This window comes from Dunckerocampus dactyliophorus, chromosome 4, assembly GCF_027744805.1.
Source record: "Dunckerocampus dactyliophorus isolate RoL2022-P2 chromosome 4, RoL_Ddac_1.1, whole genome shotgun sequence".
Taxonomy (NCBI): Eukaryota; Metazoa; Chordata; class Actinopteri; order Syngnathiformes; family Syngnathidae; genus Dunckerocampus; species Dunckerocampus dactyliophorus.
The window spans coordinates 5740676-5765751 of NC_072822.1; the positions used below are offsets into that span (position 1 = coordinate 5740676).

The 25076-nt window shown below is 39.8% G+C and overlaps 1 protein-coding gene across 9 annotated transcripts in view; it reads right to left on the reverse strand.

Moving 5' to 3' along the window:
- pde4d (phosphodiesterase 4D, cAMP-specific) overlaps positions 1-25076 on the reverse strand; it is a 188897-nt gene that overhangs the window by 7027 nt on the left and 156794 nt on the right. For 8 of the 9 annotated variants that reach the window (XM_054773488.1, XM_054773490.1, XM_054773491.1 and 5 more), the window contains 10 exons: positions 24727-24776; positions 19136-19248; positions 11238-11331; positions 9221-9396; positions 8648-8746; positions 8406-8570; positions 8183-8282; positions 4589-4743; positions 1863-1985; positions 1565-1747 (listed from right to left, as the gene is read on the reverse strand). In XM_054773488.1, the coding sequence (XP_054629463.1) occupies positions 1565-1747; positions 1863-1985; positions 4589-4743; positions 8183-8282; positions 8406-8570; positions 8648-8746; positions 9221-9396; positions 11238-11331; positions 19136-19248; positions 24727-24776 (1258 nt within the window). Of the gene's footprint in view, positions 1-1564; positions 1748-1862; positions 1986-4588; positions 4744-8182; positions 8283-8405; positions 8571-8647; positions 8747-9220; positions 9397-11237; positions 11332-12961; positions 13408-19135; positions 19249-24726; positions 24777-25076 lie in introns of those variants that run through there. The other variant, XM_054773497.1, reaches the window with a different exon arrangement.

The following is a 25076-nucleotide window of genomic DNA, read 5'->3' on the forward strand; positions in this document are numbered from 1 at the left end:
ATTATTAGCCAAAGCATACTGAAATATAAATGATGAGTAGTATTCTGGTCACTAGGCGCCAGGAATGGCACAAAACATTGAGGCATTATCTTACATGACATTACCTTAACGCTGTATGAAGTCATGAAGTCAGCCATGGCATGTCCAACATGATAGAATGAAAAAAAAGGCTCTCCTCCCATTCCGTGTGGAAGTGGTAAGTTTATAAGAAATAAATTCTAGACTAACTGGTTAGCTCGTTAGCCTGTTCGCTCGCTAGCTAGCGGCTGTTTCGAGTCCCTGCAGCATAATATTTGAGTAATGTCTTGTAAACAAAGAGTAATAGGAGTGGAAAGGTGACGATAGGGGTGTTATTTCATGTCTGCAGGGCTCTAATCATGTTAGAAATCGTATTTAGAGAGTCATAAAGAGGTTTTCTGTGCTCTAAGTATGGAAATATTCCATTTATTCACATTGAATCCTGCTGTATACCGTGGAAATTCCTTTATTGTGGTCGGGTCTGGAAGCAATTAACCGTGATCAAAAAGTATTCTCGTCACATTACTTCCCCCCCCCCCCAAACCTAATTTAGGAAAAATTACAACTTTGTTCGTTGTTTTGTTTGTTTTTCATAGTATTACACATTTTAAATAACATAATGCTACTAAAATGATCATTTTTCCTCACAATATTATGACCTTATTCTGGTAAATTTATGATTTTTGTTTCTCATTACATTACAATTGATTTCTTTTAATATTTTTGACTTTATTCTTGGAAAACACTGCAGATTTGTCCATTGTTGCTGTATTTTTTTTTTAAAGTTATCATAACTATATTTTTAGAATAAGCTGTGGGTCGCACTTTGGGCACCCCTGGATTAGAGATACATTTACTTTGCTCATACTTAAAGTAACACTGAGAAGTAAGTGCTATAATCGCCAAACGGTGTAAAGCTCACAGAACACAGAACACCTGGCTGGTCCACCAATATCATCGACTGTTAAAGTATGTGACGATAGCTGGGCGGATGCATACACGGATAAACAGGTCATTTATTTACAAGTAAATCAACCAACCGGAAGGAATAATTGCGGGCGTTGCTCATTTTATTTGCAAGCACTTCATGCAACCCGTGATGTTAGCATCACTCCTGATCCACCAATATTATGGACCACTCAACACGACTCATACTTAAAGCAACAGTAGAGAACTATTCCCGTTTTGCTCACACTTAAAGCAACAATAGGAGGTACAGGTACAGGTAGTTGTGTGTTTTGGTCATTGCACACAAGCGTAATCTCGAATAACGCAGGACGTGTCCTGGCTGGTCCACAAAAGCAAGTGACGACAGATAGATAGATGCTCATTTTCGTCAAGCTTAAAAAGTGTGGGATGCAGGGTCACCATGGCAACAAGAGAGATGCCCTTTTGTATTATGAGTTGTTGTTAGTTTAAGGTGGCATTATCACATATTGCTGCTTTAAGTCCTCAATATCTGTCTTGTAAAGTGGTTAATATGATTATGTTTATGTTCATTGTCAACGTTCTGCATGGTTATCCTCATCAGATGAGCAAATGTCACCTGGCTCTTTTCCACCGAGGCGTTGTGTTTGTCACACATGGGGCTGATCTCCATGCCCCGCTCCCTCTCTCGGTCGCCCTGGCTGAAGAACTCCTCCATGATGCGGTCGGTCCACTGCCTGTAGAGCTGCAGGGGCTTTGTGGGGTTGCTCAGGTCTGCACAGTGCACCATGTTCTGCAGAACCTACGAGCAAAAAAAACAAACAAAAAACGTATTTTTCCAGTGGAGCTTTTGAATGGATTTGGAGCACACAAGCACCAGCAAAATGTAAAAGTGTCTCGTGTAAATAAAAGCAGACCTGTATCCTGTCAGAATAGTTATCCAGCAGCAAGACTCCCGAGCTGGTCACCTTTTTGGTTTCCACCATCGTTTTTAGATCAGCCAGTAGGTTCATGTGCTTGGACATGTCAGTAGCCAACACCTGAAACGACAACAAACAAGTTACGATACAAGAGCATTCAAACAGCGTCTCACTTTGAAGAATATTACTGATGCTACACTTCTTTTTACACTTGTATGACAGTTAGGAATGTGAAAATGCTACTTAGAGACGCTGCCGGTACAGTTCTAAATGTTAAATGTCACTTAAAAACACTGCCTGTACGGGAAAGAATGCTCAAATGCTACTTTACAAACGCTGCTTGTTTACTTACAATACTATGATGACGACAGTTTGACTCCGGAACAGACTACTTCTATTTCCATTACAGTGGAACCTCAGTGAGCGTCCGACCCACTTTTTCAGTTAATGTCTGAAACTTACGGCACAATTTTGCGTACATTTTACGGTTAGCGTCATCTTCTCAAGACACCGTGTGAGTCCAACTGTGTTCTTAATGTGTTTTTAATGAGGAAATGTCCTGGTCAGCATCCTATTAGCTCGTCAACACATGGCAACGGGAAGAGGAAGTCAGCTGTGTTGCCGGTCTACCATGTCGTCAGCGGTTGTCTCTCAAGAAGGTTAACACAAAAAACACTTTTATAGTTTTGCAATTATAGCTTTACATGCATGAAACAACTCTAATTGCATATAAATGAGGAATGAAGGGGATAAATAATAATAATAATAATAATAATAATAATAATACATTTAGTTTAGAAGCGCTTTTGTAAAAACTCAAAGGCACTTTACAATAGAGCAAGCACTGCAATCAATACCACAAAACAGAAGCATACAAGACATACACAGTTCAAATGAGAATAACTAAGCAAAAAATGGCATTAAACATTAGAAGCAAGTGTGAAGAGATGGGTTTAAACATGAGATTTAAAGGTGGACCGGTCAGTGCAATTACAAAAGCGTGCAGTGAGGGAGTTCCAGAGGGAGGGGGTAGCGCGACTAGAGGCTCTGTCGCCCCAGGTACGGTGCATGACCATTGAGGGTGGGGATGGGAGGTTGGCGTCAGAGGATGCTCTTGCAGTAATCAAGCCTGGTGGAAGTAGAAAGGGAGAGGGACGGGCGAAGACGGGCGATGCTTTTTGTTTTTTTTAGGTGAAAAAAGGCCGTTCGGGTCATCTGGCTGATGTGGTGTTCAAAGGAGAGGGTGCTGTCAAGGAAAAGGCCAAGATTTCGGACGTGAGGTGAGGGAGAGAGTGAGGTGCAGTCGATGAGATGAGAAAAGTTGTTGGCTGTATTTGTGAGAGGTTTTGGACCAACACTGTTTTGGACAGTGAAACTAAGACCAAGATGCTACCGAGGGGAAGCAAATACAGGATGAAGAGGAGGGGGCCAAGCATCAATCCCTGGGGGACTCCTTGGGACAGGGGGGCAGAGGAGGAGGAGCAGCAGTTGATGTGTATGAATTGATGACGGTCATGATTGACGTACGGTGGCTGAGTAGTTAGCATGTTGGCCACACAGTCAGGAAATCGGGAAGACCGGGGTTCGAATCTCTTGCGTGTTCTCCCCGTGCGTGCGTGGGTTTTCTCCGGGTACTCCGGTTTCCTCCCACATTCCAAAAACATGCATGCTAGGTTCATTGGCGACTCTAAATTGTGAATGGATGTTTGTCTATATGTGCCCTGGCGACCAGTCCAGGGTGTACCCCACCTCTTGCCTGGGATAGGCTCCAGCATAGCCCAGTGACCCTAATGAGGTTCAGGATAAGCATGGATGATTGAATCCAGGTGAGTGCAGTTCCAGTAATGTTGAGGGTGGATGAAAGGCATGAACATTTAAGGTTAAGTTTACCTTCACTGAAAAGACACGATGTGGCAACACGGACACCACCTTCCTGTTTTGCCATGGGTAATTTCTTGAATTAAAAAAGAGTGTTTCTCACCTTTTTTTTTATTTTCAATGAAATGCTGGCACTTGCAACTTCCTTTGGCTCCATTTTGGGTTACTGAGGTGAGAACCACTATTGTATTCAAGAGATAACTCATGGCAAAACAGGAAGGTGGTGTCCATATTGATCTCGCTGCCACATTGTGTCTTTGGGAACAGTTACGTCAAGAATTACGTCGTCAATGAAGGTTAAAGTAACATTAAATGTTCCTTCATCCCTTTCTTTCATCATTTTTATGTATTTCAAACTTTTATGCAAAACAATAATTACATGTTTTTATAGTATAGTTTACAGGCTTTCTGGAGAACTAATTGGACTAACATTATTTCTTATGGGAAAAATTGATTTGGTTAGCGTCAGATCTTCTGGAACGTATTAATGATGCTAACCAAGGTTCCACTGTATTTCCTATTGCAGGTCAACTAGCAACGTGAACATGATGATTTGACTTTATCAGAGTACAATAGATGGCGTTTAGGGCTACAAAGCAACACATTTAGGTTTTGTAATAGCAGAGGGAAGTCATCTTCTGAGGAAAACAGTTTTACGTATACTGTAGCTGTGTTTTCAAGTGTTGTTTTATTTTATGTTCACTTATTGTAGATTTATAAAGAAACTGGTAAATATAAGACATCTCATTCAATATTTTATATAGTTTAATTACCGAAGCAAACCTTAGAATTGAAACGTGACAATTCAAGCTTAACTTTTTTATTTTTTCTTATGTCAAACTCACAATGTCGATGACCATCTTTCGCAGGGATTGTCGTTGTTTTTTGGTCAGGTTTTGGAAGATGTCGCAGTTCTCCTCCTGTAGGAGCTTGAAGCCCACGGCCAGGTGGTGGTTCTCCAGCACAGATGCGTCGTTGTACATCAGCGCCAGTTCAGAATCTTAAAAGCAAGACACGACTGTCAGCATGACAGCTCGATTTTCAACCGCGAAAAGAACGCAGCGTTAATTAGAAGCAGGCAATAATTGGACAGGAATTACAAAATGTATGAACTCATCATATATAACAACTCATTTTTTTTACCTTAATAATGATTTGGAGTGCATGAAAAAGTGGAAGGGACAACGTAGCTTTTTTGGAGCACATGGTCATTTATTAACAACACAGCAGCAACAGAACCAATGTTGTAAAAGAGGTAAGGATCAAACTGCTGAGCCACCATTTATACCGCTGATGACTTCACTGTCAACAAACAGTACGGCAAATGTAACGTACATGGCTTTCACACAGCTGAGTAGCTATATGAACACTTTAAAGCGCATGCAGAGGCAGACAAAACACCACTCACGGTACTTCAAATCCATCTACTGCTATCTTGTGAAATTAGCGAAAAAAGACATCAGGAGTTTGCCTACAGCCACAGCAGTTACTGATAATGGTCTCGGAGACTCTGTTGGTTATTTGCTTTTGTTGACCACGCAACCGACGACTATAGTAGACTCTGTTGTTAATTGAATAGTCATTCATTGGAACATTTTCAGTATTTATACCATATATGTACATATTGGGCACAGCTAACAAAACATCAATGTCCTGGCTGGTCCACTGATATTATAGACCACTACAATAGCTGATACTGTAGACCAGGGGTGTCCAAAGTACGGCCCGTGACTGTTTTTTATTGGCCCGCAGCACATTGTAAAAATATTTTAAAAATATAGAAATCAACAACAATAAAAAAAATAAATAAAGTCAAAAATAGTAAGAGAAAAAGTTGTACTCTAATGAGAAAAGTTGTAATTTTACAATATTATGAAGAAAAATGTCATTTTAGTAGAGTAAAGTTGAAATATTTAATATTTGTAATATTATGAGAAGCAAAAAAATAAAGAATGAAGTTGTAAGTTTGGGAAATTAGGTTGGAGATAAATTAAATACTTAATATACTATACTAATAACATAATATTACGGGAATAAAGTCAAATATTACAAGAAGAAAGTTGAAATATTTGGAAACAGCAGAAATGGTAAGAACAGCCGAAATGTGAGAATATGAGAATGAAGTCAAAATATTAGGGGAGAAAAAAGTATTAATAATAAAAAAAATCTCTATTTTATGAGAATAAACTCATAATATTATGAGTCATTTTAGCAGAGTTGAAATATTAAAGAAAAAACACTTTTTTTAAAAAAGACGTCATATTATGAGAAACAAAACAAGCTATAATTTTTGGAAGATTAGGTCGGGGGAAAGTTATCATTATAAAGTCAAGTAAAAATATTATGGGAAAAACGTCATAATTACGAGAAGAAAATCAAAAGTTGAAATAGTTTGGAAAATTTAAAAAAACAGCACAAATGGTAAAAACAGCTAAAATTTTACCAGCATAAAGTCAAAATATTAAGAGCAAAAAGTCGGAATCGAATGAGAAAAAAAGTCGCAATTTTACAAGAATAAACTAATATTATTGGGAAAAATGTCATCTTAGTAGCGTTTTACCTGTTGCTGAGATGCAGTTTTTTTCTTCTTAGCAGGTCTGCATGTGCAAGTGCCCCTTGCATACTTTGATTTTTTTTTTTTTTTTTTACTATGTGGCCCTCGGCGGGAAAAAGCTTGCAGTAGACGCTTTGGTGAATCTGAAGGAGCATACCATCAACACTGCTGTTACTTTAAGGCTGAAAGACTACACAGGGTTGCTTTGCACAAGATTGTTTGTGCTGCATTCCTTCAAGTTTGCGACCAAACCAACTTGTCCTATACGTGTTTGGCTTCCCAGAAAAGCTGTAAGCTCACACGGCTAATGATGTTGTGTTGCACTTAAAAAGCACCATTGATGACGTCTGCCGCCTTGAAAGCACGCGGCCCGAGACACGTGTGTGCTCATGCTCACATGTGCTCCGACACGTGGGGCATGACATATACGCATGTAGTATACAGCTGGCATGTTTTTACGTATAATTTCCCACTGCACCAACTCAGGAAACTGCTTTCTGACAGCTCGGTATCTGGGTTTCCCCCCCGTCCCACCAAAAATGATGCTGATATGAATATTGCACAATTATGAGTAACAATAAACAAGAGTATACCTCACGTGGACACCATTATGTCGGGCCCCAGGGCGACTCAACTGTGTGCAACTTCCTGTCTACAGTTTTTGATACATTGATTCTTTTTACCATGGAGGTTCGCATATTTTAGTACGTTTTTGTCAGCCAATGAAAACTGTTGAATTGAAATAAATACAAAAAATAATTGAAATATATAAAAATATAGAAATACAGTTTATATATTTTCTATTGCAAAAATAATGTATATATATATTTATATAAATGTGTCATAATTGTTACAGTGATATTTTTGTAATAAGTAAAGGTCTAATGCTATAAAAAATGTATCAAGTCAAATAAATACATTAATACTATAATATTATATGAATATATTCATATTTCTGCTCTGTTTGGAGTAATTTAGGGTGTCAGTGCCTAGTAATTTAATTTAATAAAGTAATTTAATAAAGCTGCTGTTTGGCTTTTTGTCTCACAAATAAATGTGCTTCACAAATTCTGCCTAGCAACAAGTGGTCGCACGAGGTAAGTCAATTTCTATCATTACACCCACATATAATTCAATAAAGAACTTTTTTTTAATGTTCCTGTAACTTAGTGTGTCACTAATAACATATATGAATATGAAAATTATGTCAATAAAATGGAATAGAGACATAATTTTCCCTTATTCTAAAAGTAATGAGTAAATAAATTAATGTGTCACATAACTGCGATTTTTCTGGGTAATAATATAAAAGAGTTTGGCTAGATCCCACGCCTCTGGGAACAACTACACAAACAACGACAACAACAACAACAAATACGTAAATAAAATACCATAACTCCATAAATACTTAAAAATGTTTACTAAACTATTATTTTTTCTGTAAAATAAAAGTGTGTCATAATTGCTACGCATAATCACCTTTTTAGAGTACTTTAGTGTGTCAACGTCTGATAATTTGTCACTCAACTTTGGCTCACAAAACCAATTCTGCTTAGCAACAACTGAGGAGGCGCTTTGGTGACGGGAGGCAAGGAAAACAAAAACGAAAGAAGAAAGGGATAAAATAAAAATACAAATATAAGATCTGAATAATCTGGACTGCTGCGTCCAAAATATTCTATCAGCTGGGGAGAATTTCGAATAGGAATTAGATTGTATTTGAAGCTAAAATGCAACCAAATGTCATAAGATTCTGCGGCTCCAATGGAATTGAATATATACATATATTCATGCATGAATGTGAAAAAGGTTAGTGTGTGTGTGTGTGTGTGTGTGTGTGACACGGCTGAGGTAGCTGCTAAAATGGTGCCGCATTTAGACTCACTGGTGTTGATGAGGAACTGGTTGGACACTCCCGGGTGGTCCACGTCGTGAATGGCGCTGGCGAAGATGGCCGCCAAGATTTCCAGGTCCGTGAACACGGCCTACAAGCGAGGAGGGAGAGAGTAAAAAAAAAAAAAAAAAAAGTCCGGGGTTAAAAATATCCCCCTACAAGGTATTGATTGTAGTGAGCAGAGGGTTGATTGAGGCTTATTGTGGCGGCTCACCTCGAGTGCAGGGGTGGATAGCAGCACATGGGTGGACTGGGTGACGTCAGCAGCGTGGATGTTGTTGTGGTACGCCACATCGCCGTGGTAATGGTCCTCTAAGGTCATCAGGTAGGTGATAAAGGTGTCCAGTGGAATTTTAAACGTTTTTAACAAGTCTCGCTCCTGGAACGAACATCAGAGGAGCGTTAAAATCCAAACAAGACGAAGGTTTGTTGCGTTGTGTTTGAGCCGATACCTACTTGGAATATGGTGTACATCATGACTGTCAGCGGCCGATTCCCAGAGAATTCTGAGATTTTAAAAACGTTAAGGCCCCATTTGTTCACGTGTTCCAGCTCCTGGCGAAGCAATGAGAGGAATATTTAGGGGGACAGCAATTGGCAAGACGTCGCTAGACTGAGTCATCTGTGAGTGCTTTGAGATGGGGGAGGCACCTGCTGCTCGTTGAGAAGAGCGGTGCGTATCTTTATGTCTCCCGATAACACAAGAAAAAAAGTATTTCGATTTTTCGCAAGTCACTTTTTTTGGAAAGAGGGGTCTGAATCCTCGCTAAATATAGTGACAAACTCGCTAAGTGGGCAACCCTGATCTCTTCTTATTTTCTCGTAGACCAGGTGCATGTGAGGTGTGTTAAGAAGCAGACTTATGATGCATATCGCCACCTACTGTACGGAGTTGTGCAGACAGGCTTCACAGACAGTCCCATTATAATGTGCTTCTGAGCAAGGGAGAACAACGAGCGGCACATTTATTTGTGGCGGATCGCATGGGAAGCGCTGTAAAGTCCTCATCAGTGTGACGTTGGAGCGTACCTTCGCCAGCTCGTCCTCCGTCTCCGTCTTGACGCCAAAGCGAGGGATGTTGGAGTTGGTGAGGCTGGACGAGTGCTGCAGCTTCTTCACACCGCTGATCTGAGACATGGGCTTGTTCTTCTTCTCCTTGTCCTTCTGCGTCTGAGGTGATGGCATCTCTACTTCATGCTGCTTGTCTGAAACACCACAGGAAAAACATAAATAAATCATATATATTTTTTAATGGTTCTCCAAAATGAAAGGAAAATAATGTCATACAATTGTGATAATGAAGCAATAATTACGAGAATAAACGTCCACAGACGTAAATGTCATCAGAAAAAGGTCACAATAGTACGAGAAAAGAGTTTTAAGCCATAAAAACAGCCACAAGGTGGCAGAAGTGCAATTGATAAGAGCTCGGCATAGATCATTTGCATGTAAAAACACACTCGGCAGCAAGGAGGAAGTGGACGAACGTGGAAGAGTGTAGTGTGCAGAAGGTTACGCATTGTAGGGACACTTTGACGCATGCACACACACACACACACACACAGAGTTTAGTTCCAAATGTTGTAAATATTTCATGGTGTTATATCTGTAAATAAATTGTTATTTTGTTTTTTTTGGTGTTGTTTATGTTGTGGTATAGCTGTTTAGATATTTGAGCTGTCACAAAACCAAATCATTTGTGTCAAAGTGAAAGTTATACTTGAAATGTATCTTTTCACAAAAAGCTGGTTTTCTCTCTGTTTTAGTCGGGAACTGATATTTTCCTGAAACTTACCTATGTTCTACAGCTGATTACTAAAGAACAAACTTAAGGTAGAAGCAAACGGGAGTCTAATCTTTCTTTTGGTAGGTTCCATGTTTACATAGCCATAGAACACAATATTCTGTGTGCCTTGAAAAATCCGTCAAAATCTTCTAAAATGGCCCGTACTGAAGGGGTTGTCTTTTGAAAAATGGCTGAAAGACTTAAGAGAATAATCGGCATTTAGTTTTTCTAAAAAGTTGCAACATTGAAAGACCAAAAGGCTTAACTCAGGGGTGCCCATTACGGTACCCATAGATCGCCATGGTAGTTTGGGTCGATCGCGTAAACGTTACTTTGTAGATGTCATACGACATTAGTCAGCTGACATTAAGCTCCCCTCCTGATTCGCTCTTGCTCCCCCTTGGCGTTTCAAGCTACGCATGGAAATGCAACTTTCATCTTTATTATTCTGATTATGGATAAAGTAACTCAGCGGCAGCTAGTTATCTAGAAAAAAAAGTATTGGCAAACTCCACTACAGAAACCAGTGTTTTCTACACGTTTGCTTCTTAAACTATTATTTCACGGTGAAATGGACAATGTGCCCATTGCTGAAACCTTTTTCATTTGTTGCCTTGACTTAGGCTGCATTGTCATAATCATTTGTAATTCTTGTATATCGGTAATGTTTGATAGCAAATGCTAATTAGATGCATTACATGAACTGTGTGTCCTAATGAACGTTACGTAGCTATTTTGACATCTTTTGACATATTAGCAGTACTCAGGTATCTATTGAGCAATTCTGTGTAATTATCTTTATTGCCATATTGAATATAATTAGGATATCAACTACTTTGATTACCTGTCAACTTTGAAAATGTGAATGTGAAATACTAATCATTAATATGTACAATAGTATTTCAAAGTTTACCGGTTAGATTTGATATGTTTTCTAGAAAGAGGTAGATCATTTTGACTATACATTTACAATATACGTACTCATATTTTTTTGTTAATAAACATTGTAAATATATATATTTTATATATTTATAGTAGGAGCTAGATCTTTGGGACTTGTTCGTTTTAAAAGTAGGTCTCAGGCTGAAAAAGTGTGAGCACCACTGGTGTAATGTTCACAATAAAAAAATCACAAGGTTACAAAAATACTTTGAAAAGAAAAAAGTTGCAATGTTATGATAATATATATGGAATATTACCAGAAAAAAGTCATAAGACGATAAGAATTAAGACCTAAGAAAAGGTAACTAAAATACTCACCAAGGAAGGTGCTGGAGATGAACTCAGACACCTGATTCCCTGAACGACTCATCTCTGACAGGTGAGTCAGCTCCCTGTTCAGCATCCTCTTGAACTAAAACGAAACACAAAGACAACGAGATGAGCAAGGGCAATGCATAATGATGCAAGGGATAATACAACATCATATAATAGAGATACATGGGCAGAAGTATTGGGACACTTCTAACATCATCTGCTCTATTGGGAATTGTTGATGCGGTAGTTGACCGAACCCATCCAAGGCCTTTGCTTTGTGCACTGGGAGCCTTAAAACTCCAAACTGTGGTACAAGTACCACTGGTAGTACACGGGATCCATCTAGTGGGGCTCAGAAAAAATGTATGGATCACAGAGTCACCAAAATTGAATTCAACTTGAAATTACCTTTGCCTAAATACCTCCTCACACGCCACAAATCACTCAATCACTCACTGTTATGTATTCATTATTTCACAACTGCACACATGCATTATAATATCAACACACTGGTCACAACATTAGGTGCACCTACACAATCGAATGAGATCCAGTACTTCTAAAATGATGCTTTTCATGACGTAATAGCTTTGTAAAGGCAGATGTCTTGGATATGACCTCTAGTATTAGAGGCAGTTCAGGTGTACTTAATCTTTTGTCCAATCACTGTCCCATTCTCCCCTGAGCCTAACTGCAGCGGTGCAGAGTGTCGTACTTAGCGGCGGCTTTTTGATTTGTGGAGTGATTAACGGATGACGGATGATGGATGATGGACAGAGGACGATGCTTGAAATCAAGGCATTCGTCCACCAATGTGGTTACAAAACCAAATTGCACAACAACTGCCGACATCCTGAAACGGTCACTTCCTTTAGCGTCAATGTACAGTGTTATGTGTGCATATCGATGAAGGCCCTACTGAATAACACCCACTTGCTTTTTAAAAATACTTTTCATTTATGGACACACAAAAGGATGATATGACGGGCGCTTTTGTCAGACGGTCACCAAACCTTTAGATTAATGCAAATAACTGAAACAAATGATTATTGAGAAGTGCTCTCTCATTCAAAGCAGAATGACGCACAACAAGGATGTCCCAAGAGGACCCACGACCTGAAAATATCTTCAACACTCTCGCTTTCGTACCGTTAAAGAGCACTTTGTTACAATAAAAAAAATAAAATAAAACAGGTTATGTGAAAACAAAGGATATCATGTTTTTCAGGGGTTTTTTTTAACAAAAGAGATGTACAGTATACTGTGTACAGCACAGTTAATTTAACCTCTATTCTCCTTGTTGAGCTCAAAGACCAAATATCAAACAAACAAAAAAATCTAAATAAAATAGATAAAATCTATTTTTTTTTCCAATCAGCACTTTCAATTGAAGCGACTCTTTAATCTGCAACAGTTAACAAATGCACCTCCATGCTCAATATTTACAATGTAAAATTCAAACGAATCAAATCAAAATTCGTATATTGTATCATATTAGGTGTTTGGCATGTTTTTGTCACTATAAAGCAGAGAGAATCAACAATTTAAATGCACCAACTTCTTGTTTATCCATGCAGTTGTTGTTCAGTGACAAACATGTATCTCCAAATTTTATGTGTTTCTATTTTTTAATATAAATACATTGGTATACTATAATAATAACATAATACATAATAATAGAATCATAATCGCATATTAAACACTGACTGACTAGAATAGCATCTTACCTTAATGTATCCCCAGGACACTGAAAACAAATAATTAGCTTCAGGCATTTTGGATATTAAAAAGTAAACAAATCCACAGAGAAAAGAGAAAGGTCCAGCTGAGAAGATTAAAGCTCAGAGAGCGTCCGCATGGTGCTCACATCCCTACGAGCATTCCACCATAAAGAAAGGAACGCGTAAAGATCCGAAAGGGAACATATGGTGAGCGTGCACACTGTGGTGGTCTCTGACGTATGCGCATCCTGGCGAGGGATGCAGGAGGGAGAAAAAAAAAAGGATGGAGAGACCAGAGAGATGAAAAGACCGGGAGAAGCCAAATACTTTGGGCGGTCTTGTGTCCTTCCTCACTGTGTGCTTGGGTGGCTGTGAATGACACAAGACCACCCACCGACCCTCATTCCTCACGCACGGGCTGCAGCCAATCGAAACGCAGACGTGCAAGCCCAGTGAGCTCATCCTGGATTGTGACTGGTTTCGAAGAGAGTAGACTTGAGGTCACCCGCTGTGCGATTGGCTCAAATGATGGAAAATGTTACACCAGCCATCCTGAGGTATTTGTGTTTATGTACAGTATGTGTATTACATACAGTATATATGTGCTTGAGCACAGCTTGGTGACGAAAGGAAAGCGTAGCTGAGTTGGCGTGACAAGTTGAGTCACTAATTAAGTGATGTCAGCGCGGAATGAGGACAAAAAAAGGAAACAATGGCGTTAAATAAAGGAACATCAGCACTTTAGACGTGGGGTGCTAGGATGAAAGCGTCAGTGCGCCGAGGGTCAGCGCTTATTGAAGTCATCTACCAAGGACATACATGTACACACACGCACACACACATGCACCACCTTATGATGTAACATGAAATTAAAAACTCAAACGATGTTCCTGGATTGATGTTCTTTCTGTTTTACTGCTTTAACAGAAACCTTTCAAAATCCTAAATTGAGAAAACCTACCAGCCTTGCCCTGCACAACATGCATAGGAAACAAAAACGTCACCACCCTTTGAGGTGGAATTCCAAAATCCAAATTGTGAGCACATTTTCTGGCAAAATGCACCTCTTGTCACAAAAAGAAAAACCCTCTCAACTCTACACAACCTCCGTGTCACCACTTCTTACCAATCTTAAGCGGCAGTCCCAACCCGCCGTACTTTGTAAGTGGGTGCTGTCTACTTGCAAAAACGTGGGCAAAATTTGGGGATCCGTGGTGAGTATTTGGGAGCACGCAGACACGTCTCTTTGTTTTAACTGAACTCCCAAAATCGAATGCATTTTGCATGCTATTCGAATTTATTGAGACGCGCGAGGAAGAGCAGCTCGCAAACGAACGACTCAGAACTGCAAATCATTTTTCACACTCCAGTTAAAAGAGCCACTCATTCGTTCGGAAACATCACATCTCAACCAGGCAAAGACCCGTGACCACTGAAAACAGGTCTGCGACTCGTTTTTGGGTCGTGACCCGGAGAGTTGAGAATCACTGGCTTAGACTAGCCTATGTTATACCTCCCGGTATAAAAACTGTATTTCCAAAAAAAAAGTTTAATTCTGGAAAAAAATATATCATACATTCGGTGTGGAGAGATTTATACATTCAAACCAACAGGTGGTGACTTCTCCCCCAAAGAAATCACAGCTTTTCTTCCTGTCACTCACACTCACACATACACCAATGACCTGAAGAGATGCCCCAGGGATTATTCGGAACTTGGCCAAAATATACCTGGGTATTTTCTGGGAGGGGTCGATCTGGGCTACTACACCTGGACTAAAAATGTTCCCAAGTTTGTGGAAAGGCTGCCATAAATCGAACATAATAACATTATCGAACAATATCGAACAATATCGAACATAAATGCATTAAAAAGGGGAGTCAACGTGTCTCTGTTTACTTCACACCACACCAACAGAAGCAATGTGAGTAATTTACAGACACGATGAAAGCAGATGAGGCTGCCGGCGAGCTGCGATGCGACCCACCGCTAACACACACACACACACACACACACACACACACACACACACTTCTCCTCCTTATATGCAATCAACACACGTATGGATGCTCTGTCAGGAGGTGTGAACACACACTATTGGGTAAAAATTGGAAAGTGTCACACCATGCTTAGCCGCCCCTTGTGCAATTTCTTCTTTGGCACGCTGACCAAAAACAGCCGCCCCCCACTGAACGACACTCACAGAGTGCTCTTTTTGCTTTTCTTTTTTTAGTCCAACTTTTCACCACCCGAGTGTAAAAACTACAGTACACTTTGTGTCCATGAGATGGGGGAGAAACGTTGTCCGTTCACGAGCGAAACACACATTGATGAAACATACCAGTCAAATAAATATAAGGAACATTTTCCGGAAAAGGAAACTTTCACTCGTAGTTCGCAACGCAGCAGAGAATCGACAGGGAGAGTCGTCAGGAACATTTCTCTCAAAAACGGCAGATTTTTTTCTTACACATCTGATAATGCTTAACCACCAGAGTCCTTTATTCATTCTTTATTCATCATGTGGATGATTTCCATACAATGTTCTCTTGTGCATTAGCCGGACTGACTGCAAAATAATGCACTATTATTAGAAGAACCAGACAAGACAACAATATTATACTATACATTATAATATCTTACAATATATGTCTTTTATGACAATAACATGCGCAAATACGTCATCCACGACACTTTTAAATGATTACATTTAGTGCTAGCCCATTCAGCCCAACATGGGTTTTATTGCACCAAAATTAAAAATACAAAATAAAGCCAATTAAGCAGATAATTCACTTAAGAATTAATTAATTCAAATGGAAAATTTTACTAATTTAAGAACATATGAAGCTATTCAATTGTGTAATATAATTCTAAATATTTAGGACCGAGTCATCACATTTTTACTTCACAACCAATTTATTAATTATTATTAATTTATCTATGTCATTACTTTGTTTGATCTGTTTAAAGCAACAAGAGTGGAATCAGTACATTGCCCATTATGGAGGCGGTGGGCGGGATTAATGATCTGGCTTGTTGAACTGCCACGTAAGACACGCCCACAACTGATACTAAATTCCAGATTAATTGATAACTGATGCCCCCCCTACTGAAATGTACTCATGAGTACTAAACAAAGACCTTTTTGGACAGGGGTGTCCAAAGTGTGGCTAGGGGCCATTTGCGGCCCGCAGCTTTTAAAAATTTTGTTATTATTGACCTGCGGCACATTCTAGAAATATAATTTAACAAGAAAACTAAAAAAAAAAAAAAATCCAACAGCTAAAATCAGATGTCATTTTACAAGAATAAAGTCAAAATATTACGACAAAAAAGTTGTAGTCTAATGAGAAAAAGTAGTTTTATGAGAATAACACTAATATTATGAGGAAAAATAATGTCATTTTGGAAGCATGACGTTGAAATATTCAAGAGAAGGGTTGTTATTTTATTAAAGTTGTAATAAGACAAACAAAACACGTAAAGTTGTAATTTTTGGAAAATGACATTGCGGAAAAAGTTATAACGTTAACGAGAATAAAGACAAAATATTACGGGAGTAACGTCAAAATTACGAGACAAAAATTTACAAGAAGGAAGCTGAAGTAGTTGGAAAATTAAAAAAACAGAAGTAAAAACAGAAAAACAGCCGAAATTTTACGTCAATAAAGGAAAGAAATAAGACAAAAAAAGTTCTATTACGAGAAACAAAAAGCAAAATAAAGTTGTCATCAAAAGTTATAATGTTATTTGAATAAAGTCAAAATAATATGGGAATAAAGTCATAAATAACATTACGAAAAGAAAATGTACAAAGATTATTTAAGGAGAAAGTTGAAATATTTGAAAAATGTGAAAAAAACAAAAAACAACATAAATGGGGAAGAAAGCCCAAAGCCCAAGGTTGATACTAATAAAAAGCTTTTCCACCTATATCACAAAGCCGAGATGCATATAAAACTTCTTAGCATATCTACACGTGTTGCTTTACAAAGTATCATTTTTCAGTATATGGTCCTCGCTGGAAAAAGTTTGGACACCCCTGTTTTTGAACATAGCAGCAAATGGCATCCATGCACATCGGCACTGATAATATCCTGATGTGACTGTGTGGTTTTCCCAGCGTTGGATCAACCCCAGACACTAATTGACTGACTTAGCAGAGAGCAACACTTCCTCCACACATCAAAACACCCATCATTCCTCAACAGCTGCTTCCATACCTATTTGACACATTATTATTATTAAGACGTTCCAGTTTGTGGCGAAAGGATGTGTCCTACAGTATATATGCCAGTGCTCTGAGTGGATGTATCACCTACAGTATGATGCATTGCTGGAGCCAGATTGATAAGCAAGCTGCTTGTGTCTGGAGCTGTTGCCATGACAACCAGATATAGTAAAGCGGCGGATGTTGGGTAGGTGGGGGGGTTGCCAAAACCCCCCACAACAAAACAAAACCTTCCCCGCATTTAAATGAGTTAATGGAAAGTACGTGATGATGGCTGACATCAGCGCTGAGTGTCATTCCTTTGTCTCGCCGTCCTTGCAGATCCCCCCTCCCCACCACCACCACCACCCTCCCCTTGTGTGACATCACAAGGTGTGACATCACCCCAGCCTAAAGATGATCAGCATTCAAAGCGTGCAGCACACACACACACACACACATAACACACTGTGGAGGTGACTGAGCATGCTCCCAGCCTGCATGATGATGCTATCGCGGACACAGCGGAACAGAAGTGCGAATAACGCTGCAGCAGCATGAGCAAATACGACAGATGCGGCTGTCATTGATGACGTCAGCATAACTGAGGACCTACACATGCTTATTCCACGTATTTGCGTGAGCTAACCCTTCAACTCCTGAAGGGTGAAAATATGTCAAAACATGCCCCCCTACTGTGTCGCCTGTGCTATTATTTCACTGACAAATAGACCACACGGTGGCGCTGTTAATGAACCCCATAAGTTGGACTGAGTTGAAATTTCTCACACCGTTCAATGCGCTCTACAAAAGGCCCACTTTGGGGTGCTGAGCTGAATCACCATGAAATTTGGTACACAGCTTCAGGTGTGTAAAATCTGAGCAAGACTGGTCGAAAAATATGGCCGCCATCATATTTTTTGCAGGGACACAAGCGGGACTTAGCAACCCATCGGCCATAAGAACATTTCTCAAACGATGATACAACTTTGAGGATACCTGTATTACATGTATGCTAGCATGCCTTTAAAAGCATTTTGACCACAAATGTCATCTATTTTTTGTATTGATTTTCACTGTGCAACAAGCGGAATCCCACTATTTACGACCACAGTGCAGCTTTCCAATACAACCATAACTATACTGCAGTTGCACGGGGAGCACAACACACAACACACTCAAATTTGCACAAAAGAACACATGCACAGATGTTTCATCCAATATACCGTACACCAGTTTCATCTTTTTCTAAGATGAAACTCCACCCACAAGGGGCACATGATGCCATCTTCTGGCTGCCAGCTTCTATCAAACACGTTGTACAAACCAACAAAGGCGGCACGTTCATGTAAACGATGCTTTTATGGGAGTCAGTTTCCTCAAATCGTAGCCTCACCTCAAGTAGTCACCACCAGATGGGTGCACGGAAGTAAATAAACGCTGCACCTCATATAAATAATCGTTTTTCGCATTAGGAGAAGAACATAAACAGATGTCGCCACAAAAAGTTGCTAAACATTTCAACACACTGACCCAAAAACAAAAGAAAAATGTGCCAAAAAGAAGATTTTACAGTGGATTGAGTGGAGAAATGCTTTAGAAAGCCCTTTAATGACGATCAACCCTTAAGTGAGTGACGGCGGTTATAGTATAATGTATAATATTTCCCCATATGTATTGAAATTCCTTCCATATTTTATTTATATATGTATATTAAGTCATTATACTGTAAAATATTGATTTAGTTTTTTCATATTATTAGTATAATTTAATATACTATTTTGAATAATAGAAAATAAATTAATAAAAAAAAGAAAGAAAGAAATTGCTTGAAAATAATACAAATATTTAATATGAGAACACCATACCCCTAATAAATGCCCAGCACTCTCTGCAGTTGGGTAAATAAATGGCCCCAGCCACTACATGAAGGTGTAACTTGTAAATGTTGTTTTGCTGATTCTTACCTTGTTGGATGCCATCTCGCTGACTGAGTGTCTGGTCTGCAGCGTCTCCAGCTGGTCCAGGCACCAGTCCAGCTCCTCCAGCGTCTCAGTGGCCAGTTTCTGGTAGGCCTCCTCTGCGGGGGCGAGACAGGACGGCAAGGGGTCAGTAAGGGCCCGCTTTAGGGTGCTAGCGGATGGCCCAGGCCTGTGGTCTCCCACCCCACACACGGCTAAGCTGGGATACCCCGAGTAGACACATGGGTGACTCTTCATACTGGACGGGCGGTCCAGCTTTTAGCATGGGGGCCTGGGAATAGGGCCTAAGGGAGTGGGGGTCCACCGTATCCAAAACCCAAATCCAGCTTATGTCCTTTTATCGGATTGGAAGGGTGGCAAAACGTCAGCCAGGATAATTAAGGGTGCCCAGATGTTGGCAGCAGATAGCAAAGATTAGCCACTCACTCACACCACTTCCTGTCTCCCTACAATGTCATTCATACGAGACGTGTAATTCCAGTCGTGTAGCAGGACCAGTCTGCTTAGCGGGCCCATGCTGTCCGCCACACGAAGAGGGAGGATGGAGCCACACAAGATCCAGCCGGGGGCTCACAACCGCTTCGGATCCATGTTGAAGCATCCTGACGTGACTAACAAACACAGCTGACACATACACACACACACACACACACGCACGCACACGCGCAGCAATGCTAACCATAACACATGATGCTTCAGAATGCTCTCCTGTGTGCAAATACAACATCCATGAGGGTAGATTCCTCTATGCTGCCATGGGTAAAGAGATGGAGGGGGTGGGCTGCTGTTGCTTCGGAGTCCCTGGTAGCCAAAACGTGCTGTACCTAAAGCCTGAGAGGACCGCACTGGAGATGGGGAAGGGAGGGTGACAACACATGGACTGGATTATAAACGGAGGAGGAGCTCCTTACTATAGTAGAGTGTGTATGCAGGTCACGTATGTACGACCAATATGCTAATGCACAGAGTGAGAGGTCAACAATTAATATGGCGGCAGAGATAAGAGCATGTTTACGTCCAACTCTGCTGTGAAAGACAAACTGATGCCTCGATTAGGAAAGCATTAAAGGAAAAGCGCAATTTGGGGGAATTTTGCCCATCATCCACAGTCCTTATGTGAGACATGAACACACGTCTTTCTCTTTTCTGTGCGTTCTAAGGATATAGAAGCAGATAAAAAGAGAAAGCTACGAGCACGTAACGGGACACACCATTAAGGCTTCTGAAAAAAACTCTAAAAACTGCCAACAACACTCAATTAACATCTGAACCTGAGTCACCGTCCAGCCAAGTGGCACCCAAAATTCGTGCGTGTGAAAGTTTGTGCTCGCGGCTTGCGACGCAATCCCAGAAAGTTGAAAAATGTTCAACTTTTAACCGCTGTCGCCCCGACAGGGCCAACCAGCGGGAGTTGCGCTGATCGACCGGCGAGCGCACAGGATGCTCTCGCAGGTAAAGATCCGGCACGAGCAAGTCGCAACGTCGCTTTTCCTCCTCTGAGCTACTTTGATACAAATTCCCTCCACATCTGACAGCCAATCAAAACCGTGGGAGACTCGTACAAATTGCTCTGCACGTGAACGCGTCGCTCACCAGCGTAGCTGGTCACAGCCGCTCGTCGCCTCCCGTGTGCGGCGCATATCAATTTCTGAAATGCAACTAAAAGTAAAATGTCCTCGTCCTTTGAAGATGCCTGAGTCGTTAGCCACTATGCTACTTGCATATCAGCAGTGTGCTATTTATATTAGTATCACCTCCAGAAAACATTATTTGCGTACATATTTCATTTCATTGCCTATAATGTGCTGAGCATCCTGGCGCTTTCCTTTGTGGCAGTAAGTGCCATTGCCTCTTCTATGGTTATCATCACACTTTACTCACAACACAAAAAAGGCGGATTTTTCCTGAAAATCTTACTCCCACTCAAAATGTCACCACTTTGTACACCAAACGACAGCATTAATGATATTGAATGCAGTTGTTTAGGGTGACAACGGTGTCATTGCAGGCACAAATGGAGTCAGAAAGATGAGCAGTCGTCATTCAAAAGCTCCTATGTCACCACCTATTGTCAGCAAAATCCCCCTTCTCCTGTTTCTTTGACAATTCCCCTTTTCTCTCCCACCCCGAACATCCTCCCTCTCCTATTCTTTGCCCTCCCTGGTTGGGTGTCAGCGACTGGGGTGCTACTCTCTCTGACAGCGACTGCACTGACGTCAATGACATTCTTCTCATGCTTAGTGCGACATCAGACACCGGCCGCTTGGAGAGGCCACTCTGCTGCACAGACAGAGCGGCTGCAGACAAACTATGCGGCGGAGCGGCCACATGGCGAAGTGGGACTGCGAGACGGTGACGGACAAAAGTGTTGAGACATAACTCGTGATGGACTAAACCAGCGGTGTCCAAAGCGGTAAAATTTGCAGCCCGCAGCTGTGATTTTACGGTCCGCGGGACAGTCTAAAAATGTAATTTAACAAGAAAACTACAAAAAAAAAAAAAAAAAACACCAGCAGCAAAAAGGGGAAAGTCAAAGTATTAATTTAAGAGAAGAGTTTTAATCTAGCAAGGAATAAAGTCATAATTTCACAAGAATAAAATAGTATGAGGATGTCAAGAAATGTCATTTTAGTAGCATGAAGTTGAAATATTAAAGAAAAAAAGTTTTGTTTTTTTTCCCCCCAAGTCAAAAACAATGAATAGAGTTGTAATTTTTGGAAACTTTAGTTGGGGGGAAAATGTATAACATGGGAATAAAGTCAGAATATCAGGAGAAGAAAATGTACAGGAAGAAAGTTGAGATATTTGGGGAAAAAAATAAAACATCAACAGCAGAAATGGAAAACAGCAAACATTTTACCAGAGTAAAGTCAAAATATTAAGAGAAAAAAATTGTTTTCTTATGAGAAAAAAGTTGCAATTTTACTTGTAAAATGAGGAAAAATATCATTTTAGTAACAATGTTGAAATAAAGAAAAAAAAATATTTTTTAAAAGATATAAAGTTATAATTTAAAAAGAAAATTTACAAGAGGGAAGCTGAAATGAAATAGTTGGGAAAAAACAAATGTCATTTTACAGGAATAAAGTCAAAATATTAGGAAAAAAAGTCATAATCGAATGAAGAACAAAAGTCGCAATTTATAAGAATAAACTCCTTATTATGGGAAAAAATGTTTTAGTAGCATTTCACCTATATTACAAAAGCTGAAATGCAGTTTTTTCTTGAGCTACATGTAGCTTCTTAGCATATCTCTATGTGTTGCTTTACAAGATATCAAAGTGGCCCTTGCGTCCTTTCACTTTTCAGAATGTGGAAAAAGTTTGGACACCCCTGGACTAAACAATCAATCACGGGTTGTGCTCGGCCTCTTAGCTTGTAGGTCTTCTTATTAGTGCCGTCTTCTTATTATCAATTTTGTGGGACCACTTTAGGCAAGTTTCTGTTCCCAGTGCACAAAGCAAGCGCCATAAAGGCATGCTTGCACAAAATACACGCATGAAATAGAAATACTTAAAAAAAAAAAGAAAATGATGTTTTTTAACCCAGCAAAACCATGAAAAACTAAAATACAGTCGTCACTCCCAACTTTGCAGTTTCAATTTCACAGCTTCACTCGATCACGGTTTTTCAAAAATATATTAATGAATAAATAAAGCTGTTTTGTGGTTGAATATGACCTTTTATGAGTCCAAAATGTACATATTTAAGCTAATGTTCCGTATTTTGCCCAAATGAGCGTTTTCAAGCATACAAACTAAAATACAAAGGCATTCGTAAGCCGCATTCAAAGATGCGGACGTAGTATTCTCCTCTAGTCACTAGATGTCAGTGATGTTATTGTAACGTAACCAGACTCGATCGCTGGACCAACAGGCTTTTATTGCATTATCCCTAATATCCTTCATAAAAATCCCTAACAAAAAACAAGAGGGTACTGTTGCGGCCGTAATCCACAGAAATTCAACTCTGAACCCCAAACGTCACTTCCTGTCCGCCACTCACTCTTCTCCCCTGGAGAACACATTTATGGCCACACACACACGAGCATGAGTCTTATTTATGTCTTAAATGGCTTTTCTCTTATTGTGTCAATTATATTGGGTAATACAAATGTAAAGGTGACTATAGGGGTGTTATTTTAAGTCTTGAGGGCTCTAATGTTGTTGACAACCGTATTTCGAAGGTCGTAAACAGGTTTTCTATGCACTCTGAAAATATTCCATTTATAATTAAGGATTCCGACTTTGTGGAATTTCGCTGATCACGGTCGGAACCAATTAACCACAATAAACGAGGGATTAGTGGATAAATAAAAATATATAGTAAACGAAAATATCACTTTATAGAGTTAAAATACTATAATACAGAAAAAAACAGTCCAAAATTATATATAAATGCAAATTAGACTAAATAAAATAAATAAATAATAGTCATGTCATTACTGTTTTAATTATTTTATATTATTTTTGTTATTTGTCTTCTTCCCGTTATTATTGTTAATCCTCGGGATGTCCGATAACATTGTCCCACCGATACCATCGTCCCGATATTGGCGTAAAAATGTAATATCGGTTAATATCGGTATCAGGTTTTTCCCTATAACAAAAAACGATAAATAAACAATAAGGAGATATGTGATGCTACACATGTCAGTATCAGTATCGGTTGATATCGAAATCAGAACTTGAGAGTTGGACAATATCGACATATCGCCAAAAAAGCCAATGTCGGACATCCCCAGTTATTACATTTAAAAGTCACTAAAGTAATGCTGAAAAAAAACACTGCAAAAAAGTCCACTTCTACCATGAGGATAAAATAAGAACTGGTCATCTTGTAAGGCTTTTTGTCAAAGAAAAAGAAAGGCAAAGGGCTTGAAATTGACCTTACTTACTTGGCTGCAAAGTACAATGTAAGCAGTACAATGAATGACTGATTAAACATAACCAGGCTTTACTGATTCCAGCAATACCTTCGCCAGCATCGCTCTGCACATGCCTTCCTGTTCCCCTTCTATGAGGCATCTTAAAAGTGCATTTATACTTTATTTTATTATTTTATTAGCTTTATGGCACAGTGGTTAAGTCCTCACGGCGCCTATATGACACTTAGGAATGCTACGATGTGACTTAAAGTATGGCCTGCATAGTGAATAAAGGTTTTATGATGGCGGCAGTACTGCTTTACTACTACTGAACTATTACCTCTGGAAGCATAGACAGAGTCGCCTCCCTGGAGCGAGCCTTCGCATTACAAGTCATCAATACTCTCAAACAATCGTGACCGTGACTCACAGCTGTCACCAATTTATGGCAGGCCCTTAATGGCTGGGAACCGGGACGATTGGCCCTCTAAATATAGAAGCGGCAGGCGATGGATCACATTGTAAGTACACGGCCTCTATCCCATTCATAAATGCGTACGCCATCCAGTCATGGTGGCGACATGTCACGTCACGTCACGGCACGGCACAGCGCCCGTCAAGGACGAGTCTCATCTCAACTACGAGAAAAGAACTCCGAAAGTAGGTCGGACAGTCTGAGCGTAATGTTGACATACGTGATTGGCTGTACCTGTAAAGGTGGTCTTGGTGATGGGTGGTGGATTGCACATGGGTGATCTCCTAAGGGGGGGAAACAAACATATTTACCATCATATGGCCTACAATCAACTCCTTTCAATGATGTTGCACATTGACAACATCCGGCTAAAACACGGGTGTCCAAAAAGAGGCCCGGGGGCCATTTGTGGCTCGCGGATGTTTTTTTTATGGGCCCGAAAAAAAAAGAAAAAATGTAAAAACCAGCAGTGATTTCGCAAGAATTGAGCCAAAATATTAAGAGAAAACAGGTGTATTCTAATAAAAAAAGGTTGTAATATTATGTGGAAAAATAACATAATCTTAGTATCATAGAGGTGAAAT